This window comes from Haliotis asinina, chromosome 12, assembly GCF_037392515.1.
Source record: "Haliotis asinina isolate JCU_RB_2024 chromosome 12, JCU_Hal_asi_v2, whole genome shotgun sequence".
NCBI classification, from domain to species: Eukaryota; Metazoa; Mollusca; class Gastropoda; order Lepetellida; family Haliotidae; genus Haliotis; species Haliotis asinina.
In genome coordinates, this window is record NC_090291.1 from 50,181,355 (window position 1) to 50,200,711 (window position 19,357).

General features: G+C 41.1%; 1 protein-coding gene across 1 annotated transcript in view; it reads right to left on the reverse strand.

Annotated features, from left to right (window-relative positions):
• Positions 1–6,925: 6,925 nt before the first annotated feature.
• The window catches only part of LOC137257829 (5-oxoprolinase-like), a 57,098-nt gene continuing 44,666 nt past the window's right edge, over positions 6,926–19,357 (reverse strand). Inside the window, exons 26-34 of the mRNA XM_067795299.1 lie at positions 15,083–15,157; positions 14,679–14,825; positions 14,084–14,218; positions 13,591–13,740; positions 12,988–13,062; positions 12,403–12,485; positions 11,884–12,044; positions 10,812–10,909; positions 6,926–8,846 (exon numbers count right to left, since the gene is read on the reverse strand). Of these exons, the coding sequence (XP_067651400.1) occupies positions 8,682–8,846; positions 10,812–10,909; positions 11,884–12,044; positions 12,403–12,485; positions 12,988–13,062; positions 13,591–13,740; positions 14,084–14,218; positions 14,679–14,825; positions 15,083–15,157 (1,089 nt within the window). The 3' untranslated portion in view covers positions 6,926–8,681. The remainder of the gene's footprint in view (positions 8,847–10,811; positions 10,910–11,883; positions 12,045–12,402; positions 12,486–12,987; positions 13,063–13,590; positions 13,741–14,083; positions 14,219–14,678; positions 14,826–15,082; positions 15,158–19,357) is intronic.

Below are 19,357 nucleotides of genomic sequence, written 5' to 3' on the forward strand. Positions count from 1 at the left end.
TTGAGGATAAGCAGAGGTTAAAAGAAGGAAATGCCGTATATACACAGGGACTGCTGACATGCATAGAGTCATGGACCCAACAGCGATGAATCTTATGGAGCGGAACGATCACTGTTTTAAGTTAAGTATGCTTCATGTTCAGGCAGGCAATTCTTGTGTAGGCTCGAACGTGTCGTAACGTTTGTTGGTACTTGCAAAAGTTTAAGGTGATGATTGTTTATTTTACCGAATACTTAGTAAATCAGAGGTTTATTTATTTTTTTTTTCACTTGGATGTGTCTGTCATCTTTAAAGCTAATATCGTTATCGATGAGGTTTCAAGTATAATTGGTGCACCTTATTTCAGAAGCAGTTCAGATCTGGGTTGATTCATCTTGGATGTGAAGAAGGCCGTGCTTTAAGCTGATACGTTTACCAGGTGGAGATGATAATGCTTCTTCGCTATTCTCAAGGACTGTATCATAACGTGCGTTCATCTTCAGCAGATTCCAGGATATATATTGCGTGGAGACCTGGCTTTACAGCTGTTTTGTTTACTACTGAAGGCAATCAAGTTGGATCGCATATGGAAGATGCCTGCAGACTTTCGCGTTTGTCGTATGCCGTCGTCTCCGATACGGTTTGATGTGCTTTTACATTGTAAATTTTGAAATAAACCTACTCGCTCTCGAGGCGCGGTAGACAGCACCCTATATTACGAGTATGTTGTACTTGGCAAATAATTTATGTTCGTTTGAGCGAAGCGAATTAGAACATAAAACCACATTCCGTTCCTCTGACAAACGTACATAGAGCGAGAAACAGGATATCATCGTTGTTCCCTTCTCCATGCTTGATGATGACCATATTCAATTATGACCTCGAAACAATCTGAGAGAAGAGGCTCTTTTATGCATATATTTTCCTACCAGAGATAGTGAGTTTAGTTTCACGCTGCATTCAGCAATGTTCCAGCTATATGGTGGCAGTCTGTAACTAATCGAGTCTGGATCAGACAATCCAGTGACCAACAGCATGAGCATCGATCTGCGCAATTGGGAACCGATGACATGCGTCAACAAAGTCAGCGAGTTTGACAACCCGATCCCGTTAGTCGCCTCTTACGACACGTATAGTCGCCTTTCATGGCAAGCATGGGTTGCTGAAGGCCTATTAAACCCCGGGGCCTTCACGGGTCTCTACCAAAGATAAGACCATATACCAATATGGTCTCTGACCACGAGTTCATTTACATCTTCAAACCTGGAAAGATTTACTATCATCGTCACAGTCACAGGACTACTGCCATTCCTTCCTCTCCCCCATGAGTATGGGATGTGCGAGTGTCAACCCATCCTCGATATCTCCAGGGTATACATTCCGATAAGTCTCCACTATACCCTGGACGCATCTACGTCTCTGCCAGACAAATTTATTACCTCCCTTGACTGTCCTTTGATCCAGTCAGGTGTCTACGCTGGGAAGTTGAGCGAACCAATCACAACTCACTTTCGTTTTTTGAATTATCTAACCGATTATACTTGGCAACAGAAGCCATTTAGAGGTTCTCTGGAAGAGGTAGAAGGCGTTTTTGCATATGTTGTTTTAAAGTTTCGGACCTGTCAATTTGTTTGTATGATTTCCCTAAAATCTGGGACGCACTGCGAGCAAACCTTCGCAGTTGCGACCACTGCCTTTGTTGAGTCTGGCAAGCTCGGTTATAACGGCGGCCTAGCTGATTGGCTACAGTGAGGAGGCGGAGCCAGCAAAGGGAGGTAATAAATTTATCGGGGCAGGGCCCCGTTTCACAAAACTCTCGTAAGCCTAAGGTCTCGTAACTTTTCTCGTAGCCTTTGCACCTCCTATGTTACAGTATGCAAGGTACAAATGCTACGAGAAAAGTTACGAGACCTTAGGCTTACGAGAGTTTTGTGAAACGGGCCGTAGATGCATCCAGGGTATAGTGGAGACTTATCGGAACGTATACCCTGGAGATATCGAGGATGGTTTCAACCTGGTAATCTCTGCTTCACAACGGTACAAGAATCTGTATGGAACCGTCGCACTCACGACTAAAAGAAGTTGCAAGCATGTTGTAAGTCTGTTCCGTATTGCACTTCCCACCTTCTAAAATGCCACTCAAAGTCAGTGAATATCAAGTGACGCTGGATATTGGACACTTTTGATGTGGACACACAAACCGGATACCATAGATCCTTAGTGTGGGTGCTCTTTCTATGATCGATCGTGTGGCAGAATGAACTAATACACACACATTTCATTGTCCATGTACTTGAAAATAACTACTAACTAAACATGATAACATTTTTAGGGTTATGATAAGTTATATTCACTAGCCTAGTTCAGAGGACATATACAGCAAATAGGTATTAAATCACTGAACCTTTAGTGTTGCCGCTGCCACCCCCGTCATGACTGTGCACTAGAAACAGGAGTTGTGACGATACACCCATGCCACGATATCACGTACGATATTGGTAGTCTGATACATACGATACGATACATATGACGATATTTTGTCCTTATATACAGAAAAAAGTACTGGAAATAATGTGTTGTTATGTTATCATTTCAGGGGAGGTATTCTTCTCCCAAGAAAAATAAAACACGTCATCATGAAAGACATTTTATTTAAAATGTTTAGCAATGTGTCAGTAAAGTAGTGTTTTCCCCAAATATGGAACAGCAGGGATCAACATTGTCACAACTGGCTTTTTTGCACAGATAACAAAATAAATTTGTGAAAATTATCTCAGTTGGAGCATGTCCATGGCAATATTTTCCACGAAAATCTAAATAGAAGGGGAGACGGTGTTTTCGTGGACTGCTAAGTATGTAAATATCGTGTTGAATCGATACACGACAATCGTATCGATGTATCGTATCGTGCAGCTCTTGAATCGCGATAACTTGCGTATCGATTAATCAATCGTCACAACTCTACTAGAAACATATTCTCGTCCATATATAATCATAAACGAACACAGTGGAACATGGTTCTTTTTCTGCACAATAACTTTTGTCTTCATCTACACCTGAATGAAAAAACAAAGGCTAGAGACATACAGATTTCATCAAGGCATCAACCTGCTGTTTCACATGAGCATACTAATATAGCTGAGGGCAGACTGTAAGTTATCTGGACAAGACAACCCAGGAATTGGCATCTGTGTTGATTCGGGCTGCTGGGATAGCCTGACACCAACCCAACGATGCAGACCCTAGGCGGATCCTGAGGGGTAGCATCACTCTAGGTACCACAAGCATGGGTTGCAGACCTCTACCTCCATGCTATTCTTCATGTGCGCTCATCTCTCCCAGGGAGTACAGGTAGAATTATTACACCTCGTAAAAACAACAAAGACTGGGATTAGATAAATGCTTTTTTCTCTTCAAATGAAACCTTGAATAGTCTTTTGTGATCCCTATAACATGAACAAAGTGGTGGATTAACTTGATACATTGCTCTGTTTGATGTATACTAGCAGGTATACATTCTGATTCACTATCATTAATAGAAACATACACAAACATACATTAATTATATTTCCTGAGATGACAGGTTCATAGGTACCAAGCACAACACCTGACACATCCAATAGAATCTGAGTAACACATTATTTCTGATTACATTCAGGATACTTCTTCCAAGAAACTGACTGCTGTGAGTGCCGAAGGCATATAAATCTGGCCATGGCCATCCAAATACATGGCTTAGCATTTGATGAAGCCTTGATGAAACAATGTTTGTTTTAACTATAATGGTCACTGAGAAATTGCCATGATTACAACAAAATGCATTGTTAGAATCGCCCACCTGTGTATGCAGGGTTTCAAACATGAAATAAAATGCAAGCAAGCATCTACGTATGTTGAGAATGTAAAAAGTCGAGATTGAAAAGGATGGATGGCACTGATTAACCTTAACACATATAACCTACTAAACCTATATAACCTATTAACCCATATACATATGTATGGACGGACATACATACGTACAGGTGCTGCTGAATACTTAGGCCCCAGCTCCACGTTGCAACAGGGGATAATATACAAAACTAATACCCATAATACACCCAGTACAACCAATTATAGAAAGGTGCTAGAAGCAGTGAATACAGTAAATGCAAAAAAATATACCACAATCAAATATCTGTAACATGAAGCAAATAGTTTGAGGATATTTGAGAGCTTTCTTCAGTATCTACTTCATCAGAAGCTTCAACACTCTCATGTTAATATTTGATATCATGTTTCGTAGTCAACTAAGTCAATTTGGTCACCACTTAAAGGAATACTTCTTCCTGTTCTTTTTTAAACACATAATTAGAATTTTTAAGCTTTAAACATTTGCACAATACAAAACTGTCATACACATATCCTCTTTGAAACCTAAATTTAGTAATTCACTTCAATGATGTGATTGCATATTCATTTACATGTACCTGAGTCTTTGTTGAATTGGTCTGTTTTTACAAATAATTAACGTAGCTAACCATGGACTACTTTTCCTGTTGTAGGAATGAAGGATGGTTCATGTAATCAAAAGTTCTTGTCAGTTTTCAATTACCAGTACCTATGTGAAAATACAAAGTATCTTTCTTTAGTTCCTCAGTTAGATACATCAGATCTTGGCAGATGTTTGATGAATTATAAACATTAATTTAAATAAGTATAAGAGAGTCCAAAAAATACACAGAAACAGTAAAATGACTAAGTTCCAACCAAATTTTAGATGAACTGTGGGGTATTCCCCAAGTAAAATATGGAGTCCAATAATTCACACTGCAAAACATTCCAGAAGGACCAATATAAGTATGTCTGTTTGAAGCAAAAACCAAAAAAAATAAGAAAAATAAAAAATAAAAATAATAATAACCTAATAAAATAATAAAATAAATGAAGAAAATAAAGTAAAAAAATAAATAAATATAAAAATATAAAATTGCACATAGCTTGTTACAACATTGTGGTCAGTTTCAAAGTGTCAGTCCGCTGTTATCCAGAATAGGTGATAACTTGGGAGCATGTGCCAAGGCATCCATATAACTGGTGGGAAACATGAACAGCTGCCCGTGTCTCTAGCATTTGCCTCCAATAATCAATTATTGAAAGTACAGTGGAATACAAAGGATGATATGTCCACTTAAATCTCTATTGAACAAATTTAACTGAACAAAGATATTTTTTAAAATAATTTGAAAATATTACATCATCCATTCAAGCACATATTAGATATATTTACATACAAATTGAACCATTTATCTCAAAAACATAAATGTCAACATTAAATGCCTTCCTAATATTATAGGAGTGCTTCCTGCAATATTTGGCACATATTTTATTTTCACAATTTTGGAATGTTACCCAAACATGGGGAGTCCCAAAAATTTCAAAACTGGGGAGTATGAAAATTTTAGAACAGTGTGATATGTTATGATTCACATCCCATCAGTGAGTGAGTGAATATAGTTTTACGCTGCACTCAGCAATATTACAGCCATATAGCGGCAGTCTGTAAATAATCAAGTCTGGACCAAACAATCCAGTGATCAACAGCATGAGCATCGATCTGCGCAACTGGGAACCAATGACATGTGTCAAGCAAGTCAGCAAGCCTAACCACACGATCCTGTTGGTCGCCTCTTTCAACAAGCATAGTCGCCTTTTATGGCACATCACATCAGCAAGACTGCAGCCATACAGTAGCCATTGTTACTAAGATGAGGTCTCATCAACTGAGTGAGGTCAATATCAATATAAAGAGAGATGAATTATCTCAGAAAAACAAGTCACTATTTTACCTAACAGGTTTGATTATGTTTTGAGATGGAATGCTAGAGAACATCCAAAGACAGAGTTAGATGTGAGGTAAATGGGGCATTGCAGTTACATAATAGTGGAGATAACCAAAACATAAAACAGTAACAAGACCAATCTCGATGCCCTCCTGACCCAGTGTAGAAAAACACACCCATCCCCTTACCCTATGAAACAAAGTCCCAATCCTTAGTGCTGAAATATTGCGCAAAATATACCAATCAGAATATGATGAATATATAACACAGGACATCATACACATCCACCAGATCTAGAAAAAACAACTTGCCAGGACAAGAAAAATACATAACAAAAACAAACTGAAAGCTCGAGTTCAGTTTCTGCAGCCGTTAACAAGAAACGAGGCATGACTCCAGTATACAAACCAATCACAACATATGTTTAGTTGACATTCATTTTACAAGCAAACCAGAGATGGTAACCACAGGAAGAAATGACTGGACATGCACTGAAGTTGCATCAATCGTATCATACGCTGGCTTAAAGAAATTGACTGCTCTCACTCTCTACAAACTCCACAACATATAGATAAACAACTGGTTGTTGCACGATCAGCTTATCAATGAACACCTTTATAAGGTGGTAAACATTATGCACTATGTAAATTTGTAAATTTTATGTTCACACAAGAGAAATTTCCCACGGATCTGAGGGATTTTGATTACATTTTGAACATTTTTGTGGTGATGCAAATCTGCAATAAAAGATCCCCAAGACCCCTCGGTAAATTTTCAGTTGTTTTTAATAACTTGCCATTCTCATGTCTGTATTATGCATTGATAATGGGAATTTTGTCTTGAACAGTGACAGTTGCTAAAAATTACAAGAAAACTATTCAGCTGCCATGAGTCATAATTTTTGAAAATTCTTGCAAACCAATACATGCGGACAGACAGAAGTTCTGAGAATGTGATGGAGAAATATTTATCTCTCATTTACTTTATAATACATACATAAAGTAAAAGTTGTTAGTAAATATATATTTTTTCCAAAGGAAGAAAAGTGTTAAAAATACAAATTTCCAAACAAACAGATCCATGAAACAGTGAAACATGAGTCTTATTTGCAAAATTTAATTTAAATCTTTTTTTTTTTTGTTCCAGCTAATTTGCCAGTATATTCCTTATCAAAATGGATTAAAATGCACATAGAAAAATGGATGTGAAAAAACATACCAAACATGAACAAGTGTTTGCCATTAATATGGCAATGTCCCCTGCCGCTAAAGAAGAATGAAATATTTATAATATATTTACTACTTTTCATTTTTGGATCACATACAAGATGCCTGACATGACCTCTGTCTGCATAATCACCCGATGTAGGGTGTCAAAATACTGAAGACATTGAGTGCAATGTTATATGATATATTTTGTTTACATAAGTTTGAAAAAGTGGTCAACATGTTGTTGTGACCTTGAAAATAAGTTCAAGGTCACCCAAATCAACTGGTGTCTGCATAATCCCCTTATCTAAACTGTCAACAAATCTGAAGGCATTGGGTACAGGAGTTAATTAGATGTCGAGTTAACCACAGTTTGAAAAGTCGTCAAAGTTTCATGAATCAGGACGTATGTATGAACGTATGTACAGACGCTGCAGAATGCATAGTCGTCCTGTTGCGGCAGGGGACAAAAATACAGTTCAGAAAACAGTCATAAAAACCGTTCAGACTGACATTCAGAAACACAACCACAATCATCATATAGATCCCGATAACAATAAACAATTACTTTTTGGGTTTCAGTCCCAGCTACACTCGAACCTGGGTATATTCTTTCTTTCATCCTGCTCGTTTGCTCACAATACCATAATTCTGCAGTTTGGGTTAAAAGCACCAAATTTGGCACACTTACATACTGAACTATTCCTAATATTTAATATATATTCCTAAGCTAATGTGCAGTGCCACTTAGGAATATATAGAGTACTGCTAAACATAATCCTGAAAGAAAATAGTGAATGTGACAAGATAATTTATATCTTGAGCACAGACTGACATCATAAGAGATTTCAGTCTAATTGGTGATCATCTTGCATTTTCTGCCACCACTTGGCACTGTTGAGGGGGATCCATATCCAGAAATGTTCAGAATGGTTCAATATATAAGTGGTGCTTTTAACTTAAAGTACAGAACTTTTGCCTTAACCGCCCCACTTCCTTGACACAATCTCAAACTCTAACACAAGTCATTCCTTAGTAAAGACACAGAGGACCTAGTTTTGATTACTCACATGACTACATTGTGAGAAGCCCATTTCTGGTGTCCCTAACTATGACATTCCTGGTATACTGCTAAAAGTGGCATAAAACCATACTCATTAACTCCTACGGTACAGAAATCAGGATTTCACAGTAGGCTATAGACACAATTTGCAGCAAGAGTGAGGGTATAGTTTTATGTTGCTTTCAGCAATATTCCAGCAATATCTGGGCAATATTGTGCCTAAGTGGGGAATCAAACCCCAGTCTTTGGCATGAAGAGCAAACATTTGACCACTAAGCTACCCCACCTCCCTGTTGACCAGTAACACCAGTGTGTGTGTGGCATGTGTGAGTGTTTGCTTGTGTACGAGGACTTGGGGGAACAAGCATCAGCTTCTGATCTATTTTAGATTAATTAACACTAGGTCCCCTATTATCAGCAGTAGTCACACACAAGAACATTGACCAGAGGCACTTAGGTGGGACGTATATCGACCGTTACGGTGTAACTGATATAGATTAACACTGGGCAGTTATTTCAGTCAAATATTGAGATGTTCTGAGTATAAAGCTAGAAATGTCATCTCCATGAAAACAGAAAAGAGGAAGGATTTCAGGTATTTGAGTATCTAAGTTATGACGACTCTTGGGCCATCCTATACTCGTGTACACTCCCTTTGAGGAAGGCCTTCTTGCGGGGAGGCCCAGTATCAACTGTGTTCTCCTTTGTGTGTGATCCCTCACCCTCATCAGATGTGCCGTACCCTCCTCCTCCAGGTGTCTCCAGGTGAAACACATCCTGAAAATAGGACACATACATGTGGCAGCAATTATACAAGATGGAGAGGAGTAGGAAGATGTGTTGGTTCAGTTTAACACTACTTTCAAAACAATAAGCTTATGAATGTGGATGTGCAAGGTGGTTGGGGGCGGGATCCAGGATTTTGGAGAAGGGACAGCACATGAGTAATGAAGTCAAAAGGTTATCGACAAATGCTCTTGACTCCACCCCTATCCTCCCCTTCCTCAGAATCGCCCCCTCAGCTTTGGTTGCACATTGACATGAAGGAGGGCTCAGCTAAACTCATGGTTTACTCATACCATCATTTCATTAACTTGCTTCCTTATTACATGTCTTCCTATAACACTGTATAGTGACTTGAGCTGCGACTGCGCAGTATTAACGGTATACCAGTATATTGAAATACGCTTTTCAAATGATAGGTATTGCAATATTATTTCTGAGAAACGGCATACAGTGAAGCCTCGTTAGTCTCGACGGAAATTCAGTTTCTGGAACCGGACGCTGAATTGCTGTCACCAATCAGTAAAATAAACAGTAAATTGCTTCACTGTCTGGATACAGTAAATCATGTTCACCAACCTTAACAACGCCTCTCGGCGATGTTTACGTAATTGGCCTCAGTCAATGGGAACAATGAACACTTTTTCCTGTGACTGTGACTTTGCACATGTACATACTTGGAACATCTGGTGATATCAGACATGAGAATTTTCCGCAAATCTGCAGATTTCCGTGTTTCTGGTTTCATTTTGACCATTTCTGAGACTGATGTAAATTTGCAACAAAAATTTGAAGGGGGGTGAGGGGGAGTAATGTTGAAAGGGAAGCACCATTCAAGAAACAATGGAAGTGTTTGCTAACTGTGTGTAGACTTTATATTTCTAACGCAGAGAGAGAACCAGCGAAACCTGACGTGACGTGTTGAGTTACTGAAACCTAGTTCTTAGCATATGGCACAATCAGTAACCTATTCTAGTGATAATGTATAAGGAGTGAATTGCCGTAGCTTTGCGTCTGTGGTAAACGGCATTTCGCAGGCAAATGGCTACCACTATCAAGCAAGGTGATAATGACGATTGTCTAAAAGACATTGACTCATCTGTAAAGAACAAATTCTGTAACAGGAAAGGGAAGCAACTGTTGCTGAAACATGGGTTTTGATTCAGTAGTCAGGATGATTCTCAATCTGTACGAATTTGCTGAAAAACACAACCATCCGGATTAAAGAGACTTCACTGTATTGTGTAAAGAATACATAATTTTCTTGTGAATATCTTCATGTTCTGAATTAAAATTTCATTCACAAATTTTTCCTTCCTTTTTCAATGGCAAGACAGCATACTGTAATACTATCGATTGTATGTATAAAAAACATAAAATGGAACTTAAGTTCCAAATATGTCGCAATAAGTATCACAATAGGGGTGCCTGAATCACATTACATTGCAATAAGTATTGCAATAGGGGTGCCTGAATCACAATACATTGCAATAAGTATCGCAATAGGGGTGCCTGACTCACAATACATTGCAATAAGTATCGCAATAGGGGTGCCTGACTCACAATACATTGCAATAAGTATTGCAATAGGGGTGCCTGACTCACAATACATTGCAATAAGTATTGCAATAGGGTGCCTGAATCCCAAAACATTGCAGTAAGTATCGCAATAGGGGTGCCTGAATCGCAACACAGTGCAATACAATTTATTTGCCAATACACTGGCCTAATAGTTATTGATGTGTTTATAGATGACCCTGGGCCTAGATTTTCAAAGCGCTAAGACATCCACACTAACGTTAACATGACTATTTTAGCACTAAGAGAGCTTTGGAAATCAAGGCCCATGAGTATAGTGTATACCTGTGAGTGAAACATTCAGGACACACAAGCAATGAAACATAGTACCCCAACACTTACCCCCGGGCCGACATCCACACACAGTACCCTAACACTCACCCCCGGGCCGACATCCACTGAGTTCTTGCCTCCAAGGCTTACCACCCGACCATCTGCATACAACAGCAGGTTCAGCCCAGACCTCCCATCTTCACCACCTGCAGGAAACACAGTTTTATTTATCTGCCAGGTATTTTCAGATTGAAATCTGATTGTAGCAGTTGCACAGACACAGATGCAAGAGGTTATGAAAATATAGAAGCTAAAAACACCCCAAGTTACCAAATCATTCAAAGAAGCATATCTGATTTTGAAAACACATGTGCATCGGCAGTTCAAAACAGAAAACAATAAAAGTAATGCTTGAGTTGTTGTGGGTATTTTGCTCACTGTGAGTGCCATGACAGTGACAGAACATTAGTCCAGTGAGTTGTTTTTGGCAAAACTAAGATTTCTAAATCAAAGGGTGATAATATGTTAAAGAAATGCTCCAGAACACTACAAACTGATTGGCTCACATATACACACATACTTCATTTTGAATAGATGGTGAAACTTTACTGCACATTCATCTGTTGTGACGTACAGTTGCTAAGTACACTGACAGGTATTGTGGCAGAGAAACGGAATGAATGTGGGTTTTGCTGCTATCAGGAATAACACGGCAACAATGCACCAAAGTGAAGAGAACCAGGAACTGTGACTGATCTGATCACTAATCTGATCACCTGCCCCCCAAATCAACTTTACAATATTTCATAGAGGATATTATATCAGTGTCCATGTCATACTATGTTTATGAAACAAGTGTGTAAATGTTGATATTTAATGAGCGAGAGCGAGGGATATACCGATATGTCATAAACCTGTTGATATGGGCACAAAAAAATATTCTGTTTGCTACCAAAGTCGTCAAATTGAGGAAAATAAACCCAAATCTGCTTTCCTACATAAGGCTGACTGCCTGTCGTCACCGGATGTAGAATGCAGTGTTGCAAAGGAGACTTGATGTTATATCATTCTTCATGAAGTCATGTCACCATGACAAAGTGATATTTTGCCCTAGGGCATTGTATGAGAAATGCGAACCCTGAAATTTTCACCCTTATAGGTAGTAACAATATATACCAACCGTATAAGCCATAAGGCCTAAATACTCTTCTCTCTGTCAGAACAGAAAGTGTCAAATCCTTGCGGAACAGGAATTCCCGCACAACCCCGTCACCTCCCGGGTGGCGTCCCCTACCACCTGTGCCAGGGTTCAGATGAAAGCAGCGGACAACGATGGGGTATCTGGTAGAAATGACAGCTAGTTCATGTCATCACTTTCCAAAGATGCAGTATATTTAATATCCATCCCTGTCAGTTAATTCTGTCAGCAGCAATACAAGCACTTTATCTAACACAGGAAATGTTTACTCCCTCAGGGAAACAAATACAGGAAAAGTTTACTCCCTCAGGGAAACAAACACAGGAAACATTTACATCCATGGGGAAACAAACACCCCCAAGCTGTAGGCAGTGATAAGCTAGTCTAGAGGATAAAGTGTTCACTTGACATGCAAAGGGATCAGGCTTGATTGTGCACATGTGTATAGCCCATTTCTGGTGAAGAGGCATGAAACTTACACACTGACTGACTCAAGCTTACCTCCTTTCTACAATCTCAGGGTCTGTGATCCTGGTATTTGTCATATGACTGTGAATACCGCTGTGACCATTCCATGTTGGGCCCTGCAGATATAATAGCGACAATGGCGATGATGATATTGCCTTAATATTATCAAGTCACAGAGACATCATTGTCACATTATTTTATATCCGACTTTAGCACAGGGTAAATTTTGCATCATTCTCAACAAAATTAGTTGAAGATCCTTTCCCTTGTGGGTAATACAGGCATATTAATATTTTATTACATCAATATCCAGCTTGTATTGCTTTGTTTTTCCCTTGATCACTGAGCATTAATCTCAGTGACAGAGCATATTTTTCAATCTCAACTCCTTTGGGACCATACAACCATTTAGGCACACCCATTTATAGCTGGGTGGACTGGGACAAAGTCATGTCCATGTTTACTGCACGTTACTGTACTCGCAGCTAGGTGCTTGCACTAGCCTGGCACCTTAGATTGTTTGCCCATCAAGCCACCAATGAGGTAATGAGATGAAACATCATGCACCACCAAAACAAATATAGGTCTTCACTGCAGTAATACAAAAAGACAACCTACCGCCCCCGCTCCACCTGCTACGGTCTCGTAGTAGCCAACGTTGGAGTCTCCAAATGTGATGTTGTTCATGCAGCCCTGGAATACATTATCATCAAGATGAGCTACTAGGTGTTCTGCCAAGAACTCTCAGGGGTATTGTGATAGACATTTAGTGTGAAACACTCACAATGTATCATTTCTGCAAACACACAGACTGACGATTATGAAAGAATATATTACAAATGCAGTGTTCTTTTTCATGTAATTCCTGCAGTGCTCATGACTGTCCACTCAGGAACAGACCACTGATCTGTGTGGTGAGCCACATGGACAAGTTACCAGTGTATAGATATAACTGGGAGATACACAAGGAGCAGTGAGTGAGTGAGTTTGTGAGTACGAGTGAGTGAGTGAGTGAGTGTGTGAGTGAGGTTAGTTTTACACCACTTTTAGCAATATTCCAGCAATATCAAGGCATGGACACCAGAAATTGTGTCACACTGAACCCATGAGAGGACTGAACCCACTGTAACAGGCCAAACTTTGGGTCTTTGGTGTGACTAGCAAAAATCTTAATCACTGGGGTGCCCCACCTGTATGGACAGATGTACCAGGACCACTCACCTGTGAGGCTGCACAAACACTGAAGGCCCTCAGCACTACGTCTACAATTCTCTGTGAAGTGAGGACGTTACCTCCAACAACTGCAGCATGTTCAGACGGGTCCAGGATGCTGCCCTTAGGAATGATGGCATGCACTGGTTTCAGGCAACCCTGGCAACAGTCAATGTTCAGATAGTAAACTCAATGGAGGAAATTCTTAGTTACGGTGTTCACATAACAAATGAATTTAGGGAATCATATAAATGCAGCTAATCCTATCAGCAAACAATGTTCAAATATTATGAAACCCTAGCAACAGTATTCTCAGAGCAGCATTTATGTAAGTAACCATAGTAACTCACTGTGTTGACATGGCTACACAAATAACTGTAATCAGATCAATCCTTACTTGTTAGGGATAGCAGCGTGTTCCAAAGAAATGTCAAAATGATATAAAGGTCGCCATCTAAATTCATTATCACAATACATGTATTAAAAACCTAATATTGTGTACCTGATTTAAAGGCACGTCATGTCCGACCATACATCGTAGACAGTAGATGAGTCCAGACAGAGTTACTGCCCTTGGTGCATTGCAGTTTCCATGCACTTCGAAAGCTGTTCCCGAGAAATCAAACACCGCTGTACCCTGGATGGAAGACAAATGAATGGCATATGTACTATATAACATCCACCAAGTAGAAATGTTAAATGTTGAACCACTTAAACCAGAACTATCTCCATATAACTCAGTTATATCCCATCCATACATAAATAATACCCGTATGTCTTTGTCAATATTATCAAAGCTGCCTATAAATGCTTGAATCAGTAAAAGACTGTTTATGTAAGAATCCCAAATATTGATCAGGGACAGGAAGACCAACAAAATCTCCACATTGTTTGAATATGCATCAATATTGTCTTGGGACACATCTTACCCAGTTTTCTAATTTTCTTTGATAGATATTTCAGTGTTATCTCATTCCTGCCTAAGGCTTGAGGAATGCCTCAAGAGAGCAGTGTCCTAGACTTTGTTGACAAATGGCAAGTCCTTACTGTGTCAGATAGTGAGGCTTAGCAGTAGTGTCCACAGTTATCTCCCCTACCTTCTGTTCATCTATGTCGACTGTCAAAGCTATCTTGCTACCATCGTCCATGAAGTCGAATGCATGAAGCTTTGTTGTGCCTGTCCTCTCCCTTGTGTCCTTCGCAATCTGTCTCAGCATGTCACCCACAGCAACTTCTGCATTGTTCTACAAACAAAAGCACTGACTACATACAACTGTTTTACAATTTATCCAATTTCAGAAAGTACTATTGGTTTTCAAATGAAAGTTCTCCGAGTTTAACACAGTTTTCCCCATCTTATATGATTCTAGTTATCATGTTTAAATGATGACTGATACTACAGAAGTCACTAAGGAATCCAAAAAGTATATATGTTATTTTATATGTTATTTTTGTTCTGTTTAACAAGATCTGACTGTAATTAGTTGTCAAGTAAGTTCACCTGTATATGAGCCATGTAGGCCTGGACAACATTCAGTCCATATTCATCTATCAGCTCTGATATCAGTTTGATGCCCTGAAACATGGAAGGAAGGTGAGATGCGGTGATGCTAGATGAGAGAATGTGATGCCCAGGTGAGTTGATGGTAGGTGAGATGTGGTGATGCTAGATGAGATAACATGATGCCAGGTGAGTTGATGGTAGGTGAGATGCGATGTTGCTAGATGAGATAACGTGATGCCAGGTGAGTTGATGGTAGGTGAGATGTGGTGATGCTAGACGAGATGAGGTGACACGTGGTGAGATGAGGTGAAGTGATTCTAGTTGAGTTGAGGTGATGCCAGGTGAGATGCGGTGATGCTAGATGAGATAACGTGATGCCAGGTGAGTTGATGGTAGGTGAGATGTGGTGATGCTAGATGAGATGACGTGATGCCAGGTGAGTTGATGGTAGGTGAGATGTGGTGATGCTAGATGAGAAGAGGTGATGCTAGGTGAGATGAGGTGACACGAGGTGAGATGATGCCAGGTGAGATGAGGTGATGTAAGGTAATCCCAGGTGTGGGGAGGAGATGCCAGGTGAGATGAGGTGATGTGAGATAATCCCAGGTGAGGCCACATGAGATGAGGTGATACCAGGTGAGGTGATGCCAGATGAGATGAGGTATGCTGGGCAGGGGTGAGGTAAGATCGGCTTTGGGGAGTGGGTGAGTTTAGTTTACGCTTCTTTTAGCAATTGTTATAAAGCTGGGCAACTGAGACACTCACTCAGACAAAAAATACCGACTGAGCTAACCAGTGCTTTATTGATCAACCACTCAGCATGACATCTTGAATGCAGCATGCTCCCCTATCTACCCACGTGACTACCTCAGAGAGATCATTCTTTCTTGGAGCCCACGTCTAAATCTGTGTAGTGGGGAGGCTGGGTGGGCATACATCGCGTGAGATAAGTATATAAATATACAATTTATAGTTAAAATTTCCAAATTTTTAAACTTATCCTATCTCACGATTTGCACTTATCCCACGGTTGGACGGCGGGTAACAGAGTAAACTATGTCTCAAAGCACTGACAGTATTACTGTATAGGCTAAAGACAACCGTAGGTAGCAATGAACAAGAGAGGTCGCATCCAACTAGCATAGAACCTATACTAGTGGTGGGTTCTCCTGAACCCCTTAGCTTACTAGACGCCATCGCTCCCAAGGAGTGGGTACTCCTGAGCAATGTGGTGTTCGGCCGCAACCCTCGCAAATGCAAGGAGACGCAACTAGGCGAGTCATGTCACTTCGTTGCGATTTATCAGAGTACCCCCTTAATTAAAGTCTTATGACTAGTAATCGGGCCCGTACCTGCTTCGAGACAGCCCCCCAGACCCCATCACAAAGAGGGGAAAAGGAAACTGAATCGGGAAGCTCACAAGTTTAACGTTCAGTACCAAAACAACACCACATGGCTTCCACTACTTACCACAGTAAGACCACAAAGGTGTGCTAAGGAACTTAGGAGCTATGAACGCTACGAAATCCGTAAAGGAAATCGGGAAGGACTCACTACACTGACGTGATTGCTCCGAGGAGTAGAGGTCAGCAAGCGAGATTGTTGAACTCTTCTACATCGAAAAAACAGGATCTAGCTACTGTAGATCCGTATAGAGACTAATAGCAATCACCCAATAAATTGAGTAAAGAGTTCAATTCCCAGAAGAATTCAGAACAAACTCAGAAACAAAGTTCAAAATTTTATTCAGTATGTACACGAGAAAGAAAGCATAAACACACTCTTCCTCATCTGCGTTGACGGGCCGATGACAGCTGCTGGGCCAAGACAAGGGGTCCGAACTGGTGAAGACCTTGGACATCAGTGACCGACAAATCCCTCAGATAATGTGAAGAAAACACTGTATCAGAGCGCCAAAAACAACCCTCCATGATGGACGTCAAGGAACAGTTGCTGTGTAGAGCCATCGTAGACGCTAACGCACGGGTCTCATGAGGATTGGATGCTGCTGGGGGTGGCAGTCCAGCAAAAGCATACGCCCTCAGTATAGTTGCACGCATCCAAAAAGATAAGGTTGTTCGTGAAACCTCAGCCTTGGATGTAGATGACAGCGGGATGAATAGCCTCTTACGAAGACGACGGCGATCTAGGGAGGCAGCTAGGAAGATCCATAGAGCTCTGACAGGGCAGAGAGATTAATCTTCCACATCATCAGGCCCAAGAATCGTTGACAAAGGAGGGATAGTAAAACGTCTATCTGGTTGTCCTGGTAACTGGTTTTTTGCGACAAAGTCCCAACGCAATCCCAGAAATACTCTGCCATGCCGTTTTCGTTCAAACTGCACGCGATTCACATCAAGTGCATGCAACTCTGAAATACGAGCCGCAGTAGCCAAAGCTACTAAAAAGAAAGTTTTGAACGTTATCTGTTCAAACTCCTTATCATGTAATGGTTCATAGTCAGTGGACACTAAATGACGGAGGACAACTGACAAATCCCATGCAGGAGGTCTGAACTTCCTGGACTGGTCAGCAAGCCTGAACGAGCGAAGCAGAGACTGGAGCTCGGGAGTAGTAGACACCTTTGTTCCAGTAGTTGTAGCAAGAACCGAATTAATGGCAGCCAAATAGGTTGACAATGTAGTACCTTTAAGCTTCCTCGTAGTTCGTAAATGCTGTAGAAATTCTGCAACGACTTGAGGTGATGCAGTGATGGGAGACATAATTCCCCTAATACCACAATAATGTTCAAATTTCTTCCATTTATTGTCATACAATGATCGAGTTGAAGTCCTGTGTGCAGAAGTTATAGCTGCAGCTACTCTCTGAGAGTAACCCTTGGCTCTCAGAGATTTCTGTAAATGCGCCATACGTGCAGATTCAGGGTCTGTGGTGACCCGTGGTACACGTCTGAATGAGGATGACGAAGTAAGTCGTTGCGGGCGGGTAGCGGTACTGGATTCGGTTCTGCTAATTGCTTTAGATCGACGAACCAACTTCTTGCTGGCCAAAAGGGTGCAACCAAGACCAGACGAATCTTGCTGGTTGTAAGTAACTTCTGAACAACCTTGGGAAGTAGAGCCGGGGGAGGAAACGCGTAGGCATTCAGTCCCTCCCAAGATATTGCTATCGCATCGTGGTCCCACGCCTGAGGATCCGGAATAGGTGATACGAACCTTGGAAGCTGATGGTTGTACCGAGTGGCGAATAGATCTACTTCTGGTTGAGATATGGGGTAGATCATTGACTGAAATATCAGAGGCAGTAACATCCACTCTGTTGGTGACGGCCGTTTGGGACGAGACAAGGCGTCGGCTATGACATTCCTCACTCCGGGAATGTGTCGGGCTCTTGCCACAATGTGAAGAGAATCGATTAGGTGGTAAAACCGAAACGTCCACCGAAGCAGAGCTGCTGACCCTGTCGAGCCTTGATGGTTGATGTACCATACCACTGTTGAATTGTCCGATTGAATCAGTAGATGGGACGACTGGAGTTCTGTTGCCCAATGTTGAATGGCTAGAATGACCGCACTGAATTCCAACTCGTTGATGTGAAGGGTTTTTTCTGCGGATGACCACTGCCCGGCCACTCGATGATGCAGAAAGTGGGCACCCCAACCATCGAGGGATGCGTCGACGAACAGGTGAAGAGTCGGTGTGAATGGCGCCATAGAGACTCCGGCGCAAACATTCTGTTCGTTGAGCCACCAACGAAGAACTGGCCGTAGCTGCTCTGGAAGACGAATCATCTCCCTGGGGTTGTCGTTCCGGATGAATGGACACAAAAACATTTGGAGAGGGCGAAGTTGTAGTTGGCCCCTGTAAGTCAGTGCTTGTGCCGACGTTAACAACCCTAGTAACTCTTGCCATTGGCGGAGGGTTCTGGGTGAATTCAATGCTAGGGGTAGAATGCACTGAATCTTGTCCCATCTGTCCTGAGGTACAAATAACATGCCCTGATGCGTGTCGAATATCGCCCCTATGAATCGTAATCTCCGAGTCGGTATTAATTCCGACTTCTCGTAATTCAGGAGCCACCCTAATTGCGTTAGCAACTTGATGGTGAACTGCCTGTGGAGATGAAGGACAAATGGATCCTGCTGAGCTTGAACACAGTCGTCGATGTAGCTCTCGAAAGTGATTCCCCGACAATGCAGGTAGCTTGTTATTGGTTTGGTTACCCGAGTAAAAAGCCATGGGGCCGTAGATATTCCAAATGGTAGTACCATCCACTGGTAATGACGTCCTTGGAACGTGAACCGAAGATACT